The sequence below is a fragment of the Temnothorax americanus genome, unplaced genomic scaffold, assembly GCF_048541705.1.
Source record: "Temnothorax americanus isolate GAGA-0224 unplaced genomic scaffold, ASM4854170v1 Scaffold77, whole genome shotgun sequence".
Lineage (NCBI taxonomy): Eukaryota > Metazoa > Arthropoda > Insecta > Hymenoptera > Formicidae > Temnothorax > Temnothorax americanus.
In genome coordinates, this window is record NW_027509800.1 from 241,912 (window position 1) to 261,600 (window position 19,689).

At 41.2% G+C, this 19,689-nt stretch overlaps 2 protein-coding genes across 6 annotated transcripts in view; both read right to left on the bottom strand.

The window, feature by feature from the left end:
• The window catches only part of LOC143906849 (unconventional myosin-Ie), a 29,706-nt gene extending 25,334 nt beyond the window's left edge, over positions 1-4,372 (bottom strand). Inside the window, exon 1 of one of the 2 annotated variants that reach the window (XM_077423151.1) lies at positions 4,075-4,372. In XM_077423151.1, coding sequence (XP_077279277.1) covers positions 4,075-4,077 — 3 coding nt within the window. In that variant the 5' untranslated portion in view covers positions 4,078-4,372. The remainder of the gene's footprint in view (positions 1-4,074) is intronic. The other variant, XM_077423150.1, reaches the window with a different exon arrangement.
• A 1,340-nt stretch (positions 4,373-5,712) lies between these two features.
• Positions 5,713-19,689, bottom strand: part of Frmd5 (FERM domain containing) — a 32,470-nt gene continuing 18,493 nt past the window's right edge. For 2 of the 4 annotated variants that reach the window (XM_077423165.1, XM_077423168.1), the window contains 7 exons: positions 18,259-18,414; positions 17,555-17,569; positions 15,869-15,957; positions 13,736-13,962; positions 13,310-13,477; positions 11,976-12,503; positions 5,713-10,657 (listed from right to left, as the gene is read on the bottom strand). In XM_077423165.1, coding sequence (XP_077279291.1) covers positions 10,239-10,657; positions 11,976-12,503; positions 13,310-13,477; positions 13,736-13,962; positions 15,869-15,957; positions 17,555-17,569; positions 18,259-18,414 — 1,602 coding nt within the window. In that variant the 3' untranslated portion in view covers positions 5,713-10,238. The remainder of the gene's footprint in view (positions 10,658-11,975; positions 12,504-13,309; positions 13,478-13,735; positions 13,963-15,868; positions 15,958-17,554; positions 17,570-18,258; positions 18,415-19,689) is intronic. The other 2 variants (XM_077423166.1, XM_077423169.1) reach the window with 2 other exon arrangements.

A 19,689-nucleotide genomic window follows, 5' to 3' on the forward strand; every position in this document is an offset into this window, starting at 1 on the left:
CCGCGCGATCGATCGCACGACGTTTCCCTCTTGTTGTACCGAGGTCCGCGCGTGCCGGACCAGAGCAGAGGCATATGATTTCATGGCTTCCGCCGTAATGAAACTGTCCGTTCGTTCACCGGAGTTCCGCCGGCGCGGCCGCGACGCGGTGGTGGTCAACGAGATATCGCGCTACTGCTGCATATGTCGCGGACACCGATCTTTCTGTCGTATGTCGTATTTCGCTCTGGAAACTATATACCGTCGAAATAAATTTCTCGCGATACGTCGCTTTGGTTGTCTATAGATGACCAGTTTATCTAATTTTCTGTTTGAAAGAAATGTCGAATTGAAATTTTATTTCTGACTAAACCCGAGCGATCTTTGCAGAAATTTAACTTAAATATATATATCGGATATACATATAGGTATATATATTGTTTTGACTGTGAAATGTCATTTCTTTGTCAACGTATCTTGCCGTTCTCTATCGATTTATAATGACATTTAAGCATATTTAAGCATTTCCGCAACAGATCCACTTATCAGCCAAGTGATAATAAAACGCAATCTCCCGTTATCTATAACCCAACAATATAACAATATCGCGAGTAATGGATTCAAATCAGATGTACACGACATGTGTATATATGTATATAAGTCATCTTTACATCTTATACGATGACAGCATATGACAGTATATATATCTAATAATATATTTAAACAATGATAGCACATATATACAGCGGTTTATGTAGAAACAACGAACACGCGCAAAGGAAATGAAAATCTTTCTCTCAACAACGACCCGACGTCGAAAGCTACCGTTTAATCCCGTTGAAATCTCAGAAGTATAATAATCTTGTGACTCATGGCAGGTGCGGATACGTCCGCTGATAGAGAACGACGAACGATACACTCACGAACGTTCTCGGAAGAATTATATCTCACGGAGTAGAAAACGTGCGGGCGTCTCGGGCATTGGAACGCAAACGGCATATGCACAGACCGGCAATTCTAAGGCCGGCTCGGACAATAAGACGACGAACACACGCGTCCCTCGGCCTTGCTCGCCCGCATCGCATCCTTCGGAAACGATTAACAAGCACGCGACGCAAGGACGCGGCCGTGCATGCGTTATCATCTCGCTAGACTCGTATTTGCACTCCTCCGATAACGCGTTGCCTAACCGACTCTGCGGTAACGATCTCTCTCTCTCTCTATCTCTCCTTTACGATAGTCGCCGACGCGAAACGAAATTCCGACTATTCCGAGCGATCGAGAATGGAGATTGATCACGCGCGCCGCACGTCACTCTGCGGTCGCTCTGCACTCTAATTGAATCGAGTTGAAATAATTGATTCAATTATATTGCGCGACTGTATACCGCGATGAATATTGTTATAAAAGGGAGAAGAAATTGAGAGCTTTTTATTAGCGCCACAACTCAATAAAAATCAAGCCTCTGGCTCTTTGATAAATTTTCTCCTCCCCATCGCGCTTCTTTAAATAAATATTTATCGATCCCCGCGATGGGACGTCGCAAAAGTAACGTTACATGCAAACTAAATGCATCCTAACAGGATATTCCTCTATACATATATCGGTCGGCGTACGCAATGTGCACAACCGTAAAATTCCCAGCGCATAATAACAGTTGTAAAAGTGTTCTCAGAAGGTACCGAGGTACCGAGGTTACCAATAGACATACTTTATCGAAGAGAGCTTTAAAATTCGTCATTACGCGCATCAGTGACGATTCTCCTCTCTCTCTCTCTCTCTGTCTCTCTACTTTACACCGTGACGATCGCTCTGATTTCCAGAATAGGAGATAATCCATTAGATAGCTACAATTGAAGAGAATTTTGTCTCATAAATGAAACTATCGGATGCTGTCGTAATCGCTATGAAAATTTAAAGGAATTGCAGCTACATCATTACTGCGAACGTATATCCGGATTTTTACAATTAGCTGCGTTACCATAGCAAATATCTGTTCTAACCGACTAATAAATATCGATAACGCAGCTTTTTCTGGAGATATATTCGATATTCGTCAGGCTAACGAATCCATATAAGAAACGGTATATACGCTACGCATTAAAAAAATATAGATGTTTAAAAAATTTGGAAATGTCTCTGTAGAAATAAAGACTTTCCTTGAAATCTGTCCTCGGTCCTCTGCAGCAATCGCCCATGCAATTGTCGACGGCATTCAGCCCGAGACGCATACTTATAATACAGTTGACGACGTCCATCGCATTAAGCGTGGCGATCGCGTGACGACAGTCGTTCCTTTAACCGTTCGAGCCAAATAGAGATCGCCTACGAAATCGCCTCTCGTCGAGATACCTACTTCGCTCACGAAAGTGAGGGACGGAGCAAGGCGAAGGAGTGAAAAATAAGGCGCGAATTAGTTCAACGAACTTGTGACTCACCGTGCGAGCGCGAGGTATAATGCCGCATTATCTTGTTTTGTATAAATTTATTAGGAAGCGATCGCAAGGCGTGTATCGTATCGAGGCGACGCGATGCGGTTTTAACGCATGACAGAGCGCGCGAAACCTATATCTTCAAATCGCACGCACTCCGTGACGAGATTTCTGATGTTGAAAGCATTGAAAATCCATGGGAAATCAACCACAAATTTTCGATCAAATTTATCTCATTCCGTGGTATATATATAAATTAAGATTATTCAATTATTGAAATATTATAGGATTATTCAAATATTCTGGTGATTCGCGCAAAGTGCAGCTTGATGATTTAGATGTATAAGAAAATCCGGAACTTTGATGATTAACGGATTTCTTGGAAATGATCGCTCACCGATCCGTATATGCCAAGTACGTCATCGACGTAACTATTTTCTCTCTCGAGACCCTCGAGGGCGATTTACGCGACGAGTGGACGAGTCCTTGCGCGTAATGCACAACAATATGGCGTCCAATGTAAAATGAATATATAATTATCGGTTTCCAATTAATTTCAAAGTCGTCTCTAATATCTTTTCCGATTCGCAAGTGACGAAACGCGGCTGTACGCCGGTATGGCTGCGCTTTGATTAACGAGGACAATCGCAATCGTCCTTGCTTCAAGACAGCGCAGTTTCCTGCATCACGTTCGACGTTGGGGCATTTTTAGTCTTGCCATTGCCTTTGAGCCATGAGAAAACGAATCACTTCCCGTTCACGGATCACGAGACAAAGAAAGGCGGGACGCGAGGGAGAACGCGCTCGCGACGCGACTCACGAAGATCCACGCCAAGATCACGAATTCTACGAGCCGACCGTTCGTCTGCTACCGCCGCGCCTTATCTTCATTCTTCGCAAGATCGGTCGCTTCGCATGCACGACTCTAACTTTACAATACGGCATATTCTTCCCTATATTATCCCGTACGTCCGCACTTTGTGCAATAAATACAAAGATTTATGTACGATTGAATTAATTATTAAAAAAAATTCTCTTCTTGTAAAAAGATTTTATTTAATAATAATTTTTGCGTATCGAAGGTAAGAACTTCGATGGGGAAACAATTCTGACGTCATTCAACTACAAGACACTTCATTATTCACGATCCAAGAGTCAAAGCGACGCGATACAATATCTGGGCGGCTGCTGAATTTAAAGTCTACTCCGAGGTCAGATTGAATATGACAGAACATATATATTTATATTCAAGTCCCGATAGCATCTCATAATTTTACCGCGCGATATGAGACATCGCATCGCACCTATTTTTTCACACCTTTCATTTGAATCGAATTTAATTTCTATACTCCTGCATTATATTTAAACATATTATGAATTCTTTTGCATTTATATCGATCCCATCGCGTAGCCTTATAAATTATAAATAATACACTTGAAACAGCCAAAGTTATGCTTTTCAACAATAAAACAGTGCAATTTTTGTCACTCGTTTAATAGGACAGTAATGCGATCTCTCTTCGAAACTCAACACATTCCATTTATAATCCTCGATATTTCAGGCAGATTCCAATTTCATTCAATTATCGAAAACTCGAAAAACTGAGATCAACGACGCCGCGCCGCGCTCTCCGCGCTTGCTTAATTAAACATATTCAATTACCATGTCGTTGAAATTGAGAGGGAAGATCCACCAAAGTTGTTACCGCGGATAGTCCACCTTAACCGCTCCGAATCATATCCCGGACACAAATGACGCACGTGACACACCGAAGATGATCACCGATGACACCGATCGCTCAAGCAGGTCCGCGTTTAAATGACACGCCGCGCCGGGGGCCGAGACCGGGAAGACGCACGCTCGATGTCGACGGCTTCGTAGTCCGTCGCGGACTGAACGACGACGACGAACGACCACCGGCACCAGCACCAGCACGGTGAGTCACCGCCGTCACCGGTATACCACCGGGCTGGCTTGGGCTTTGGGCTTACCGGGACGCACGCTACCTTTGTGAGAAGCGCGACGGGAGAATTCGGGAATCCCGCACGTCTCACGTTATTCTTCTGTCGCATGTATAAGTTTTTTTTTAGAACGACTCCACTTTTTGTAAATTTCTTAATTATAACGCCCATAACACACGATTCTCTCCATCAATCTTCTCTGCCTTTATCTCGTGGAGTAGATCAATTTTTGGCTTCCGACTGAAAGACTCGTGTATCGTAAGACCGTTCCGCTACACGTCGGATGGAGTCGTGAGAGCTGTTAGGCTCTGTTTACCGTTGTGAGTCCAAGTAAACTCGTCGCGTTTGTTGATTTAGGGGAAATCGGTATACACCTCGTGAAAGTTGACTCGGTACTTATTACTTATTGATGTTTGTATACATGTCGCGATAACGAACCGCCGACGGCCGTTCCGTTCCGACGTTAGGTCCTGGCAAAACATCGATACAGCAGGTGGGACTCTCCTTTCACGGACAGGTGTATGCCTATATACGTATCGCTTTATCCATGAGTTTGCCGAGTTGCGCGTTAATCCAAGGCCGTTGTTAATTCACTTTCCACGGATGAACTCGTCCCAGTTTCGAGCGTCTCTGCGAGACGCAGTCTCCCGATTTCCGATTGCGATTGTTGCTTTCCGTTAAAATCTTATTATCTTAACGGATATTGTAATATCTTAAAGATCCGGTCGTGTTAGCTGGCATTTCGTAAAAATCGTTCGCGATTTTACGCTCGATCGAAAATGAAGGATCGGCATCTATGAAGCATACGGAAAAATCAGCGGCAGACCGCGACTCTTAAAACCATGCACGACACGATGAATCACGCACATCATTACTATTACGTAGTCTCATCCGTGATGCTATATTGACGAAATGATATCTTCGCTTTCAAATTGAATGCGTGACTAAGTAAGGCGGTGTTGCGATTCTTCGTTATCATCTTCACCGATTAGATTACTCCGCTGTCAACGTTGGTATTTCTGTCTCTATTAATATTATGTTACTCGTATTTTTCAATAAGCATACTATTTAAGCGGCTATTATAGCAAAAAAAGAAATGTAGTGTTAATTTGTGCGGTCCACGATCGTTTTACATCGAAATTTGAATAACCGATCAGAATTATAAAAAAACTTGAAAAGTTATTACTCGAGCAACGTATCTATAATCGTATCTTTATCTTTATGCGATAGGATAGATTCGGGGAACCGAATGTTCAAACGCAGGAATCGCTTCTTCGACCGTTGGAAAAAAGCGTATAAAACTCTGGATGGTATTTTATGAAATATGTCGCTTCGCGGGTTTGCAATGAAATGTTTTGTTTATTCATGCATGCGATACAAAATTTCAAGGACTAACAGACCAGGAAAAAAAAACGCACTCCTCCATACGACTACAACTGTTCGCTACAATTTGCAAGCGTACAAAAAGTGTACGTACGAATGGCGAGATTGTAGAAAGATTATCATCGGTATTTCGTTTTGATTAGCGCAGAGCTCCGCTTCTCCGTCGTCGCGTCGGCCGTTTTTAATTAACATTGCACTTACACCCAACTTACATCCACCGTCACATTTGTACACAACGTAGTATTTAGCCCTCTGTTAAATTATTCCTGCAGTCGCGTGTCCGTAAAAAGATTCGGCTGAAATTCACTTACGTAGCAGCTACAGCGAATAAATTACTTACCCGTTAGTCATCAAATAAATATCTAACAAATTAATCCCGAGAACCTCGACAACTCGACTATTAAAAGTAACGCGGTAGGCTAGATGTACGTACATTTACATGAAGATCCGCACAGTTCGGCAGCGATAGCAAGTAATTACATTAACAATTGACGTATAGCCGTGTTCAGCATCAAGTACGATCACCGATTGCGCGCCAGAAAAGTGTTACGACGTTTAACGGCTTACAATTAATGAGAAAACGCACGACGTATTGTATGCATTGTACGCAATCCTGATTGAAGATTACTGTCGGTTGCAGGTTCATACAAGCACATCGCGTTACAATCAATTTACGATAAGGCGACGAAACGCGGCTTGCAATAATGTCAACTGATGATACAAAAATCTTATCGATAATACGAATATCATAAAAGGGAGATATTTTTACTTTAAATTTTTTTCACACGTCTGCGCAACTACATCGTACAACGTTTTCAAAATATCGTACTCGTACACTAAAAATTCAACGTAAGAGACCGTCTACGATCTATTAGCTATTTCGATATTGATTAAATCTCACTCCCCAAATTCCCAAATTAAAGCGTACTAAATTACCATTGTTAATTATAACGTTTGATACCAAATTCGTCATCAATAATTATGTCATCAACTAGGTCTAAATTATTGAAAACATATGTTACTTCTATCTTTTGGACACATTCTGTATATCGCCTGCCTTCAATCGTTGCGCAAAGATCATATAATCCGCTAACGTTTAACAGTTTTAACATTATAGTGAACCTTTCTCCTTACTATATACAGCTGCGCATCTCGTCTATGATAAATTAATTTTACCGGGGAAGTTCTGTAAAGTGTATCGCGCAGAGGCTATGCCACGTTCCGACGATCTTCAACTCTCAATATTATTCCATTCCATCCCTTACGTTAAACAATCTGTTCTTCGACACTCGCGATTATTGCAAGCAGAAATCCCAATCCTATTATTATACGCTTCTTGGAGAGTATTTGAAATAGAAAGTAGTTCTCTCGAGCGCAAACTCTTGAGTATCATATAATCCTAAATTCAACATTAGTTCAGTTATATGAACTTTGCTGATAGGAGAGCAACCCTCGGAGAGTATAACAAATTGAACGTGGCATCTCGCAAGAGATTCTTTTTCTTATTTAATGTCCATCGGATAATTTTTTGCTGTCTCAAAGATCACTCTTATAGAGTGTAGAATCATCCAGATTTGGATCAGTATTCGAGATTTCTCGTAGAGTAGAATCATTCAGATTTGGATTAATAAGTAGCATATCAATTTTCCCGCTTTTCAATCTAAACTTTTATCGTTTCCGTTAAAATTTTCTCGTCTCTTACATCGACTGACCCAGCGAGAGCGGGTACCCTTAATCAATAACTAGAATTACATTTATATTGCAATTGACATCCGTTTATTTATACAATTAGCTTGATGCTCGCGGCGTTCTCCTGCATGGATGAATTTTCGTCTTACATTATCTAATTATCTAATTTAAGCGAATTAAATTTTGATTTAAGCTATAATCTCATCCCAGCCGGCTTATTAATAAGCTGCGGAAGTTCGTGAGATTCTGTGCTGGTCCGAAACATATATGCGTTTTCCCTGACAACACTAATAATAGACTAGAAAGAAGATTCTGTTTATATCGCCCACCTGGGAAAGGCCGAAATCTCGCGAACCCCCGTTGCTTTATTAACAACGATATGTCGCGTCTCGCACAGTTACCACTCTAATTTTCTAGAGCCGTCTGTACTATCGACAACGCTTCTCTTTTCTTCAACGTCGGAAACACCTTAGAACACCGATCTCAAGAATTTCACGAATCTATGTCGACGATCCGAGATATGAACGATCTCGCACGGACAGGAGAGCGCCGCCAAAAGCCTCGACGCGAAGATCGGCATGAGATTCATCATTCATTAATTTACTTAATTTCTGTTTCACCTTTTTCTTCGCGCCACTCCATTTTCGTTCAGCTTAGGGCGGATTTCGAGCGAATCGAACGACACGAAAGGGTGTAAGACAGCGTAGGCACTTTTAGGAAAAATGGCTGACAGTGAGGTTGCGTGTCCACTCGAGAGTTAGAAGCCCTTCTTCTCGAGAACAAATGTCAACTGTACAACTTTATGATTAACGGAGAGTCGGGAGAGTCACCGACTATTTTCCTCAGAAATTTTTGCTATCGACGGTAAAAGTTTGCCACTTTCGGTAATAAAACGCTGGAGCGGACATTCAATCTAAGGTGTAAGATAAATCAGAACCTGCGTCTGTAATCAATATGTAATCATTATATAATTATATGTACTTTAATATACATACATATAAATCATATAATTACGTTAAATCTTGGGAAATCGCATTTTAAAATTTCGCAAAAAGAAATAAGTTTGTTTTTAAGAATTGATGTACATAATTCTTTAGCTTTAAATTCAACGCGTATGCGTCTATAATTGTTAAATCTGTTTCAATTTTGTTTCACTCTTTTTCGATTTAATTGCATATATACGTAAAACGCGAGAATTAATTAAGAGGTACATTCTCTCAAAATTTCATGTAATTTTATCAAACGCGATACATATCTGCGCGAAGGTAGGTCCTGACAGATCTTACTTTCATAAGAGAGACATGTCCTTAAGATCTATATATCAAGAATTTACACGCTGCGATGAAAGATGTTATAGTTATACTCTCGCGATAGAATAAAATGACAATAAGACAAAGTGATCACGCACATCAAGCGCACCTATGCCCCCGTACATCCGAGTAAGATCGCAAAAAAACCGACAGCGGAATCTCGTCAATTTAACGCTGCCACGCAATATCCTTCACCATTTCCGTACTAGAGCTGCACGTATATAGTCTACAATTATCTACGAAACAATTGCTTTTCGTTGACGATTTAAAATAATCTAAAGTCTATAAGTAGCGTCGCCTTGTCAGTGACTTGTATATAATATATTACATATTCGCTTTTTTTGTGTGTGTAGGTGTGTGTATGTATGCTCTTTCTTTCGTCTCTTCACAATGTCAAAATATTTTTACTTTGTCTATTATACCGCGCGCACATTACGCGGTTTGGGCGTCTTTTCGTGTTATCCGCGACTCACGGGGAAAGTTTCACGAAAATCCGGAGAAAGAGCACTCCTGTCCTCGTTCTTTCATGGTAACACGATAGGCCATTCGATAACCAACATTGCACTATGTATGTATACGTAATGTCCGTCTCCGAGTGCAGGTATGCACCAAACAAAATCGAGCTTTTCTTACAGCCAAAATCTGTTTTCTTTTTTTTCTTTCAAATAATATGAATAAAATATTGTAATACAATCAACACAAGATAAACCTACCCAATTTCATGAAATATATAATTTAATGTAACCAGTTTTAAAAAATCGAGTCAATGCCATTTTCAAAATGAATAATTCATTTAATGATTAAAAAATTTTTCCTTGCTCATTGCAACTGTGCACAGAAATATTAAAATTTACTTTTCAATAAATCAGTTATTAATATTGTTCATTAAACAAGTATATATTCTATTATATTGGCGATATATATATTTCCACAAAAGAATATTAATTCATAAGGAAAACTGGCGGAACTTAATATCTGCAAGATAAATACGTCGGTTTTGTGGATCCGTATTCTGCCGAAATACATACATTCTGCTCACATCCCGATTAAATACAACCTTTGTACAGTTTTCTCTTTTATACAGAATTCTGACTTCCCGTCGGTCGAATTAAAACGCGTACGCGCGTTGCCCTCGCGCGTAAGTTTGCGCGAGATTCTGACCTCGGTTAATCCCTTCAACGCGATGCTTCTCATCTCTCCTCTTCCGGCCTTCCTTTTTTCTGCTTCCGGTAGCACTCGGGTCTTCTGGTCTTCTCGGTCCGAAGCACTCACGCTCGTGCATCCAAGCTGCGATGCGACGCGACGGTGCGCAACGGGGGGGGGAGGAGGCAGGAGGCGGGAGCAATAGGGATAAGAGGCGCGCACGTTCTTTTCTCCGCGAGCCGTGATTTCTTTCAGTCACGAGTCCATCCTGGCAACTTGGCACTGAAGGGAGAGCGAGCTACGCGATGACGTAGGACGACCTCGGCCCGGTTTTGTCAGATCAAAATAGGCCAAGCTTGGTCCGCAGGAACTCCTTGATCGGAACGTAATATTGGCTCCTTAAGGCCACCATTTCCGGTGTTTTGCGCAGGCTGTTGAACAGCGTCGTGTCCGTCTCGAACACCAATACCGTCACAATGAACAGCACCGTGATCGTCAGCATAAACGCTGGAATGAAGATCCTGACCACGTGCAGACTCCTGTGTCTGAGCTTGCCGCTCGCCGCGCGCCGGGCGCCCTGATGGTGCTGCTGCTGCTGGAGGCTGAGCTTGGAATTTTGCAACTTCTGCATCTTCGGTACCGGTGTGACCGAACGACTGTGCGGCTTGCCAGATGCGTCCAACAGCTGACTCTCCGACGAGGAGTGGTCGAAGGAGTCCCTGAAGTAGTAATCGTTCGCCTCGCCCTCGTGCTGACCGACTGAAACAGAAAGGACGCGATCGATGCTATTGATTCAGGCTGCGTTAGCGAGCGACTCGTAAGGAACGAAGACGTTACAAGTGCGGAGACTTTCTAACGATCTCGCTTCGAAGTTTGAGGATCGCATTCGTAGAGCTAGCAGGGTCTATTTACGACATTACGAACTCAACTGATTTGAAATAATTCTTTTATTTGCGATAACTCATTTCCATTGAATATTCGAGCCAATATATCATTTTCTTTGCTTTTAACTCTCAAAAATAAAAAACAAAAAGGATGGAGGAACGTGTGAGAAACACGAAAGAGGCGCAAATAAAATAGCAGCTATTTTATGTTAAACTAATCCAATTTCATACAGATAGTAAGATATATATTTATATCATGCGCCCCTTATATATCGCAATGCGGAATTGAGTTCAGAAGAGACAAGAATAAAATAACTCCCTTAGATATCTTCTTGAACGTGCAAACCAGCTAAATGTCTCCAACAAATCACATTATTATCGAGATGGAATAATTTCTGTATCTATAAAAGATATTTCCGTAATCCGTTATTACAATTTACTCAGCTTTATTCGAGATACGTGTTATCATTTTGACGATAAAATATTAGAAAGTTGTGTTAGAAGAATTTGAAAAGAAATGTTAGAAAAAGTTCACGTCTAATTTCATTCAAATTATGATATCGTTGAAAAAATAATACATAAGGTTTCATAACGATGGCTTATTTGGGCAAAAGTTAGATCAACGTAGAATAGATCATCGATCTCCACGAATCCACGATCCTAATATATACGGAGGAGATCGACAGATGAATTCACGTATACGCGTGCACTTTCGCAATCGTAATTGCGATCGTTATTTTACCGATTCAACTGCTATCGTACTTGGGGTTTGGTGCTATGTGACGGGAATCTTTCAGTGACTCATAAATATTCGAAACTCCTGAAAAGCTGCCCCGTCCAACGGCCAATTGGCAAGCACGACGGTGTCGAAGTGTCTCGCAAAACATTTCGCGAATCCACCGGGGATAACGTGTCGGATGTGTCGGTTTGTATATACGTTAACACCGTTAACAGGCGCAAGCCCATGCAGACCGCAATAGTCGAAGCGTAACATAAAGGAAGAGGCAGGGTAACAAAGCAGAGAGTCCAACTCCAACGACAACGACGTACACGCGGAAGTATGGGAGAGGGCGAGGTAATACGCGACTAACGGAAGAAGAGACAGAGGGTGACGGGGAGGGAAGGAGAGGAGAAGGAAACGGGAGGTATTTGACATTTCAACGTCCTAGAGGGGGGCCGGTCTTCGCGCTTACCTGCTGCCTCCCGTCGTCCCGAGACTCCCGAGTGATCGAATCCATTCGACAGTCCGGGCCTCGCGGCCAGATTCGCGCAACCGTTGGCAGTCTTCGTCGTCGTCGATCCGCGGCCTACCTCGCCGTCGATCTCGCTTACCTCTACCCGCGTTTTACCGCCGTGCTCGTCGTGCGCGTAGCGCACGCTTTTGGCAGGGATGCGTCCGTTGGCACTCGCAGGCGCCTTCGAGCTCTTGATTATCAGGGCGGTCGACCGCACCACCGTCGGACATCGCTCGTTAGTCAGGGCGTTAATGCGCTGCCGCACGACGTGCTTGACGTCGTGGCCCGCCAGCTCCTCCGAGCCTATCACTATTTTCTGACTGTACAACGGTTGCGGTCGGTTCAGCGTGCTCTTGGGAAATTTCAGTTTGGCTTTCGCACGGTTTGTGGTGATGGTGTTGGAGGTGGTGATGGTGGTAGTGGTGGTGGTGATGGTAGTAGTAGACGTGTGGGTGGCACTCGCATGCGTATCATTTTCGTCTACGGCTAAAAGAACAGAAAGAAAAGGAAAAAACAAATCAACCAAAGGTTCTAAAAAGCCAAAGAAGCGACGGCGACGGCGACGGCGACGGCAACGGCGGCGGTGGCAGCGACGGCATCGACGGAGCAACGAACGTCATCGATGCACGAAAGCACGAACGACGTTCCTTACTCTTCGATAATTAGCGAGCAATGCGAGCGGGCGGCAATTCGATTTACTTCAATTTTTATGCTTGTTAGAGTTCATTCCTTTATAAAAAAAAGAATAATGTACGGATGTATTAATTTTCGATTTATTTCAGGTCAGCTTTGGTTTTTCTCAGGTATAAGAGTAGTTAATTTCGAGTCGATAGAGATCGTATCGCGAAAGATTACCTCGCTTTCTAAGAAAAGCAAAATTCCACGTGTTATTCCGTATTATACGCTTAATCATGCATTAGTTTCTATCAAAGACACTAAACATTTTCTTACTGAAGTACCTTAACAACTATTGATTCGATCGTTGATATATCTATACGTTTCTCCTTTATAGAATTGGAATACAAGCTTTCATCGGGTTAGTTAGTTAATATATCGCTGTTTTCATTGTCGTGTACACATGCGTCGCGGCGATGGACTCGAATGGGCCAAGAAGCTGAACGAGATTAGGCAATCCAATGTTACGAACAGGAGAAAGAGAGAAAAATAGAAAGAGATAGATAGAGAAAAAGGAAAGAAAGAAAGAGAGAGAATGAGAGAGAATGAGAGAGAAAGAGAAAGAGAGAGAAAGAGAAAGAGAGAAAAAGTGGTAGTTATCACGGCCGTTAACTAACCGTTGTTTCTCCTGGTGTGAATCTCTTGGTCCTCGGATACGGTCTCCAGAAGGGGCAAGGTATTGTCTGGACAATAGGGCGAGCTGAGGAGAACCCCCGCACCGCCCTCCAGCATCCCGCTGCCCTCCAGGCCCGCGCTGTGACAGCTACGTGGTAAACTGGAATATCCTGTGAAATGTGAGGAAAAGAAAGCTATTGCACAGTTCATGCATTAAGATCGCATTTCAGTTACCTTACAATGCCTCTCAATTTTATGACAAATCGAAATCGCGCTGCTGCGTAAAATTGCGGTAATTAATCCTCGGCGAAATCCTAAATCTGACTGAATTTCTACCATTCTACAGAAGAATGCATCCGTTAACACGGACTACCAGAAAAAAACGACACCGTATGCAAATTACATAGCGGTAAAAAAGAATTACTCACGTATTTCGACGAGATCCTGGCTCGGCGTGCTGGGGGTTGCCGGTACGCTGCTGGCCTTTCTTCTCAAACACGTTGTTTGGCAGCGTTGTATCGGCGGCTCCTCTTTCCGGAGTGGTCCTGCCTCCTCCAGAACTTCCCTTTCCGTTCTTCCGGTATATTTAAACTTGTATCCCCACGAAAAGATGGAGCCGCCACTCACCACCGGCGCGTCCGACGCCCTCGGCAAGCTGCGCACAATCGTTAAAAATTACTCGTGATGCTAAATACCCGTGTGCTTTACGCTTTGCTATTGCACAATTGGCAACTAACAATTATATATATATTCGCAGCAAACTACCATCGTGACAAAACGCTTATGAACGCGTTATTTCTAGACTCTAAAAAAAAAAAAAAAATCGTCGCGAATGATTAATCCACTTCGGTTCGGATCGTCGAACACAAAGCGGCACCGCGCAGACAGGCGCCGCGAAAAAATCGCAAGTATCGAAAATAGGCTTTCACCCGCGCGGAATCCAACCAAGCACAGAAGAGAGGATTTATGCTCGCATAAATTTACCGAGCGGAACTAACTCGGAACTGCGCTGGTCCCGCGATCGAAATCGTCGCGTTCGCCGTTGCGGCTAACGTTAACTCCCCGAATTTCGGTGACCCACAGGAATTCGATTCCCTCTGGGTAATACCTCTATACCTAGTTGATTAGATTGTCTCCCCTAACTGTTTTTCGCGTTTGATTCCAGGCGCGGCAGTTTTAGTGGATATAAGAATATTTTTTATTCTTGTAAATTGTTATAGTTCTCTGTATAATGTATCGTCAACATATCTTTCTCAGAAAAAGTTGACATTTAAAGCTGAAGCAATACAGGTTGAATTTCTGTCGCATATTCTATCTCGCGGTGCGGTTATTAAAACGTACTTAAATTATTTGGATGGCGGCCAAATTACCGCGACAAAACAACGATCATTCACCATGAGCGATTTTACCTTTTCTAATGCACACTCGAGACACTCCGATAAGTATATCTTCATCGCGAATAAATATGACCAATGTCAAGATTGCGTGCATCCTTCCAGTAACCCTTTGATTCTTCCGTTTATTATTGTAATCACGAAATCTTCATTTTGATAAAACTTCCTCATAGAGAGCTTTATACTAGGCAAATAAAACAATCTTATTTTTGCAAACAAAAAATTTTCGAGGAGTGAAATCGACTCTTTACTGTGAGAAATACAAATTTAATTTTGATTTAGCAAATTCAATGGCAACGGCGCGAATGCTGGAGCTTAATTCCAGATCGCGTTGTCGTTGACGATACGTTTGTTCGAAAATGGTGCCACGTTATGTTTATGCGTTATAAAATTAATTGAAACGTACATGGGATCACGGGATAATATTTAATTACCTAATATTCGTAAAATTGCGACAATCCGCTACTGCAAATATACCGTACCCGAATTGAAACGACGCACGTTCGACGCCGAAACGATATTCTAATATACAAGTATATAAGCATTCGTTCGGGCATCCATCAATGCGCTCGCGGTAGAAACATTAAATTTGGCCGCGCGATGGTAACGATAAACCGTGCGTGTAAATGCCAGCGATATTTCTGTGGGGATCAAATGCATCTTTTATAGCGGCGCCGGAGCCACTTTTACGGCCTTCGTTCAATTACTTATCTCGAAAATTTCGGAGAAGCACCGCACGTACAGCGAGGCCAAAATGCGAAAAGGCCGGAAGACATTTTGGAAACTTCGCTTAAGCTTCAATCTAGTATTGAAAACTAAAGATCTGCGAGTGATCGGTCGTTATTAAATTTTCGAGGAGAAAGATAACAGTTCTGTTTCAGTCAAATAATCTGTTATATGCAGCATCGTACTGAGAACCCTCGAAAAGTCAAAAATAAAATTATAAAATGAGAAACATCTTTTTTTTTTTTAATTTAAAATATAAGTTTTTCTTTGCGCGCGTTTGAATCGTTGATATACAGGAATTTGCGTAGTGGAACATGGTGAGAACACGTGAATGGATAAAAGCTTCTTCATAAACAGCGGAAATGCCATGCGATGTAAAACACGGTAAATCTCATACGTACTTAAAAGCTAAAGGGGAAACACGAATAAAGGGGTACTCACGTAAAAAACAGCATCTGTTCGATGGCGCATCTCCACACGTGACGACAGTTCGTTGCCGTGGGACATTTGAACCCGACGAGATGCTTTTTCTGAAAATTGCAAATGCGAAGACGCTCGAGAAATATCCTATTTTGACGTTATATTGTATCATGCGAGGAAATATCCGCGTGTTTGCAAAATAAATCCGACGAAGATCATCTTTGCTCTTTGGGAAAAAAGCAGATAAACTTTAACACTGAAACTTGTTCCAATAATCGATGATGATATTCTTTAACGACCATGCACGATGACAATCACTTGTTTGAGATTATTTGCAATGCCACGTCGCGTTTGTACGATCGCAAAATGGAACGAAACGCGTGTGAATATTATCAGCTCGGAGAACACGATTCGCTACGTTTCGTGGCCGGAATTTCTTCCAATTTGAAAATGAGACGGTTATCCTGTAAAAATGTACAGTTTCAAAGTGACAAAGACGCACGGCAGTATTGTTCGTGGTTTTATGCGAGTAATATAAAAGACAAGTAGAAACTTGCACATTGTTTTCTCGTAGTTTTTAATTGTGCAAGTAGAAACTTGCACATTGCTTCCTCATAGTTCCTAAGTGTGCAAGTTTTTATTTTATTCGAGGTATAATTATCGGTATTTATTTGTTTTGGCTTCCTCATAGAGGAAGCTTTGTTAGCAAAGGTTCTGATTTCACACTTAACTCTTTTGGGGACTGCGTAAATAATTATATACATTCACTAAAAAATACTAAAAATACTTGTCCATTTAAAAACTAAAACAATACTTTATCGATAAAAAAAATCAGCCCGATATTATAAATATTTGAGATAGCGATTTATTTTTAATTCTATTATATTTTCCAGTCTTTTCTACCCCTATTTCATATATAATTGGTTAAAATTTGGTTGATCAGATCAAGTTTTATAAAGCTTCTATGTATGTACGAATTCTTCGAAATTTCAAATGTGTGTAATACGAGATCTGATCAATCAAATTTTAATGAATTATATATGAAATAGGGGTAGAAAAAACTGGAAAATATAATAAAATTAAAAATTAATCGCTATCTCAAATATTGAGAAAACAGCAGCGTAAAACACATTTTTCAAAAAAAGGAAAATCTGCATAAAATCTATACCGGTAGACCGATTTCAATAAAATTTGAGGAGGACATACTTTCTAGGATACTCTATTTGTGTGCAAAAATTCAAACTGGTATCTAAAAAATTGTAGAAGTAGATGCGTGTACAAAAATCCGTACACACACACACACACACACACATACATACATACTTCCGGACATTTTTTACTAATATGATTTTTCGACATTTTAGAACATTCTAAACCTATTTCTATCAAAATCTCGAAAAAAAATTTTTTCACCATTACAAAGCTTCCTCTATGAGGAAGCAATAGTGCGAAGGCAAGAGGGTTCGTGAGATAAGAAAGATTTATTATTCGTAAGGCAACGTAAGTACGAGATACGTATCTCCTAAAGGCATCTATATTATAATTCCATATTTTGATATGCAGCCTAACCGGATCATATAAACATGTATAGAAATCGTTCCAAGCTATTTGATTTTTTGTTCGACGCGTGATGTTTCTTCTGATTTTTCTACATTGATCTCGTAATAATTAAATTTTATATGCGATTAAAATCGCTCTCTGACTCACCTTCGTCCTAACGTCCTGCGCGAGTCCAGCAGGGAGAGAAATAATAGAATTACTTAATTTACAATCACGTAGTATCTGACGTCACATGCACATACCGCACGCGCATACGCTGCACGCGAGCGAGTCATGCACGAACGAGAGCGCGCATTTTCACGTGCGATTATCGTAACATAGTAGTATACAGCGTTTGCAATTAACTGTCGAGATAAAACAAGTTCTTTTCAAGGGTTTGAAGGTCTAGATTTCCTGAAAGAGGAACTTGTGTGACGTGATACAAGAAACGTGGTTAAATAATTTCGACGAAGATCTTTTGATGGACAAAGGTTTTTGTTATCGTCGTGCGTTTAACATTCCAGAATTGAACGAGCAACGTTACAATTTGAACAAACTTTACAACGAAGCAACGGTTTTCAGTTTTAAGAGCCTTCGTTTCCGTTTGATTTCGTGCAATGCATTACGTACACGACACATTTAAGCTAATTAAAGCCACGTCTTACTAGATGTTATTCCCACGTTTTTATTCTCCGTATAATGTGTTTAATGCACCTTAATTTTAGCAATTAAATCATAATGAGATTCTTTTATATAACGTAGTATGCGTGAAAACTTCTCTGGAAAATTTTTTAATTATCATTAGACGGGGAATATTGCGTCGTGTCTATCACCGTTTTCGTTCGATAGATCATGATAACAAATACGCTTACCTCGTTTATCGTCACATGCACGATAAACATCTTCCCTTCGAAATTGATCTTCTGAACTTCCGACCAGCGGAAATGCTGTATCTTCTTTGAGTCTTGGAATGTCAGGATCCCACAGTGGTTGATGCCCAGATGAAGCTGCGTGCCCTTGTCGGGATCCTGTAAATGTAACGCGAAACGTATTAATCAGAAAATAGAATCGCAACGTGGCCGGAAACACAACGCGACGTTCGTGTGGATAATGTGAAAGAGAATTTAAGAAATTTCCATTTAGTTAATGTATTCGCTATTTCGAGGGACTATCCTGAAATCGAATCGTAATTTTATCTCTCTTAAATTACATCAAAAATTGTTAAATTTTAATCGACAGCGTAGGGAAAACAGTTTACATGTATATTACTGCCCTAGATGTAACTAATTACGTAGAAAATTTATTTTATTAAAATTATCTGCAATTGTGTTACGTTTATATTTGTAACTTGTCACACACTCTCTGATCCATTTTTTCTACGAGTCTTTTCTTTCCACAATTTATTCAATGCATCGTTATTGTCGACCACTTCCGATAAGTGTATGTACATCGTACATCGCGACGATCAATGAGACGTTCGGCGTGTGAAACAGATACTTGACAGGCGAATGTGGTACTTTTCTCGAGTAAGTGAGAACTGAGAACATCGAACATCTCATAGTCAACGAGATGCCTGCCATAAAAATGGCTTTTTCCCTTAAACGGAAGACGGTCGCAACAGTGGATCGCGATTATTTCTTCAGCAAAAATGTCGCCGTGCAGCCAGGAAGTGAAAAACCAATAAACGACAGGTGCTACTACATCATCGCTCACTCGTCTCTTATGAGGAGAGTGCAATGAATGCATCGTGACGAATAATAGCGGGTTGTTTTTCCTCGCGAGTGATACGAACGCGAGATTGTTAGTTCGCCGAGTCGCTTATATCGTAGTTTATTTGTCAGCGAGAGTGTCCCGACAAAGATAACTGCGGTGGTTTCAATGGGCGCATCGATCGACCGAGACATTAATTAAACAATAGCAATAGTGTGTTACACTAGCGGTGTTGAAAGTGTGTCGGTGATGAAGTTAATATTAAAAAGCATTTTATCGTTAGATTATCGCTTGGGGGATGAATCATTTCGTCATTTTGGATAGGGTGCAAGAAAGTTCTTATATCTCGTATAATAAAAGTAACGCAGGACGTTATATAACACATAACATTGTGGCTCCCCTATTGGATAATTTCGAATTTTAAAACGTTCACTTTTCGACTCATACAAGTTGGAAGGCTATCTGTACGCGGTTTGGTATGTATCACGTTAACAATTGGATAAAGATGTCTCGAGCGAATCCTCAATCGGTTGTCGACGAGGTATAATAGATGCGCTCTCGAGAAAATCCCTCACGGAAGCGTTTGCTCCTCG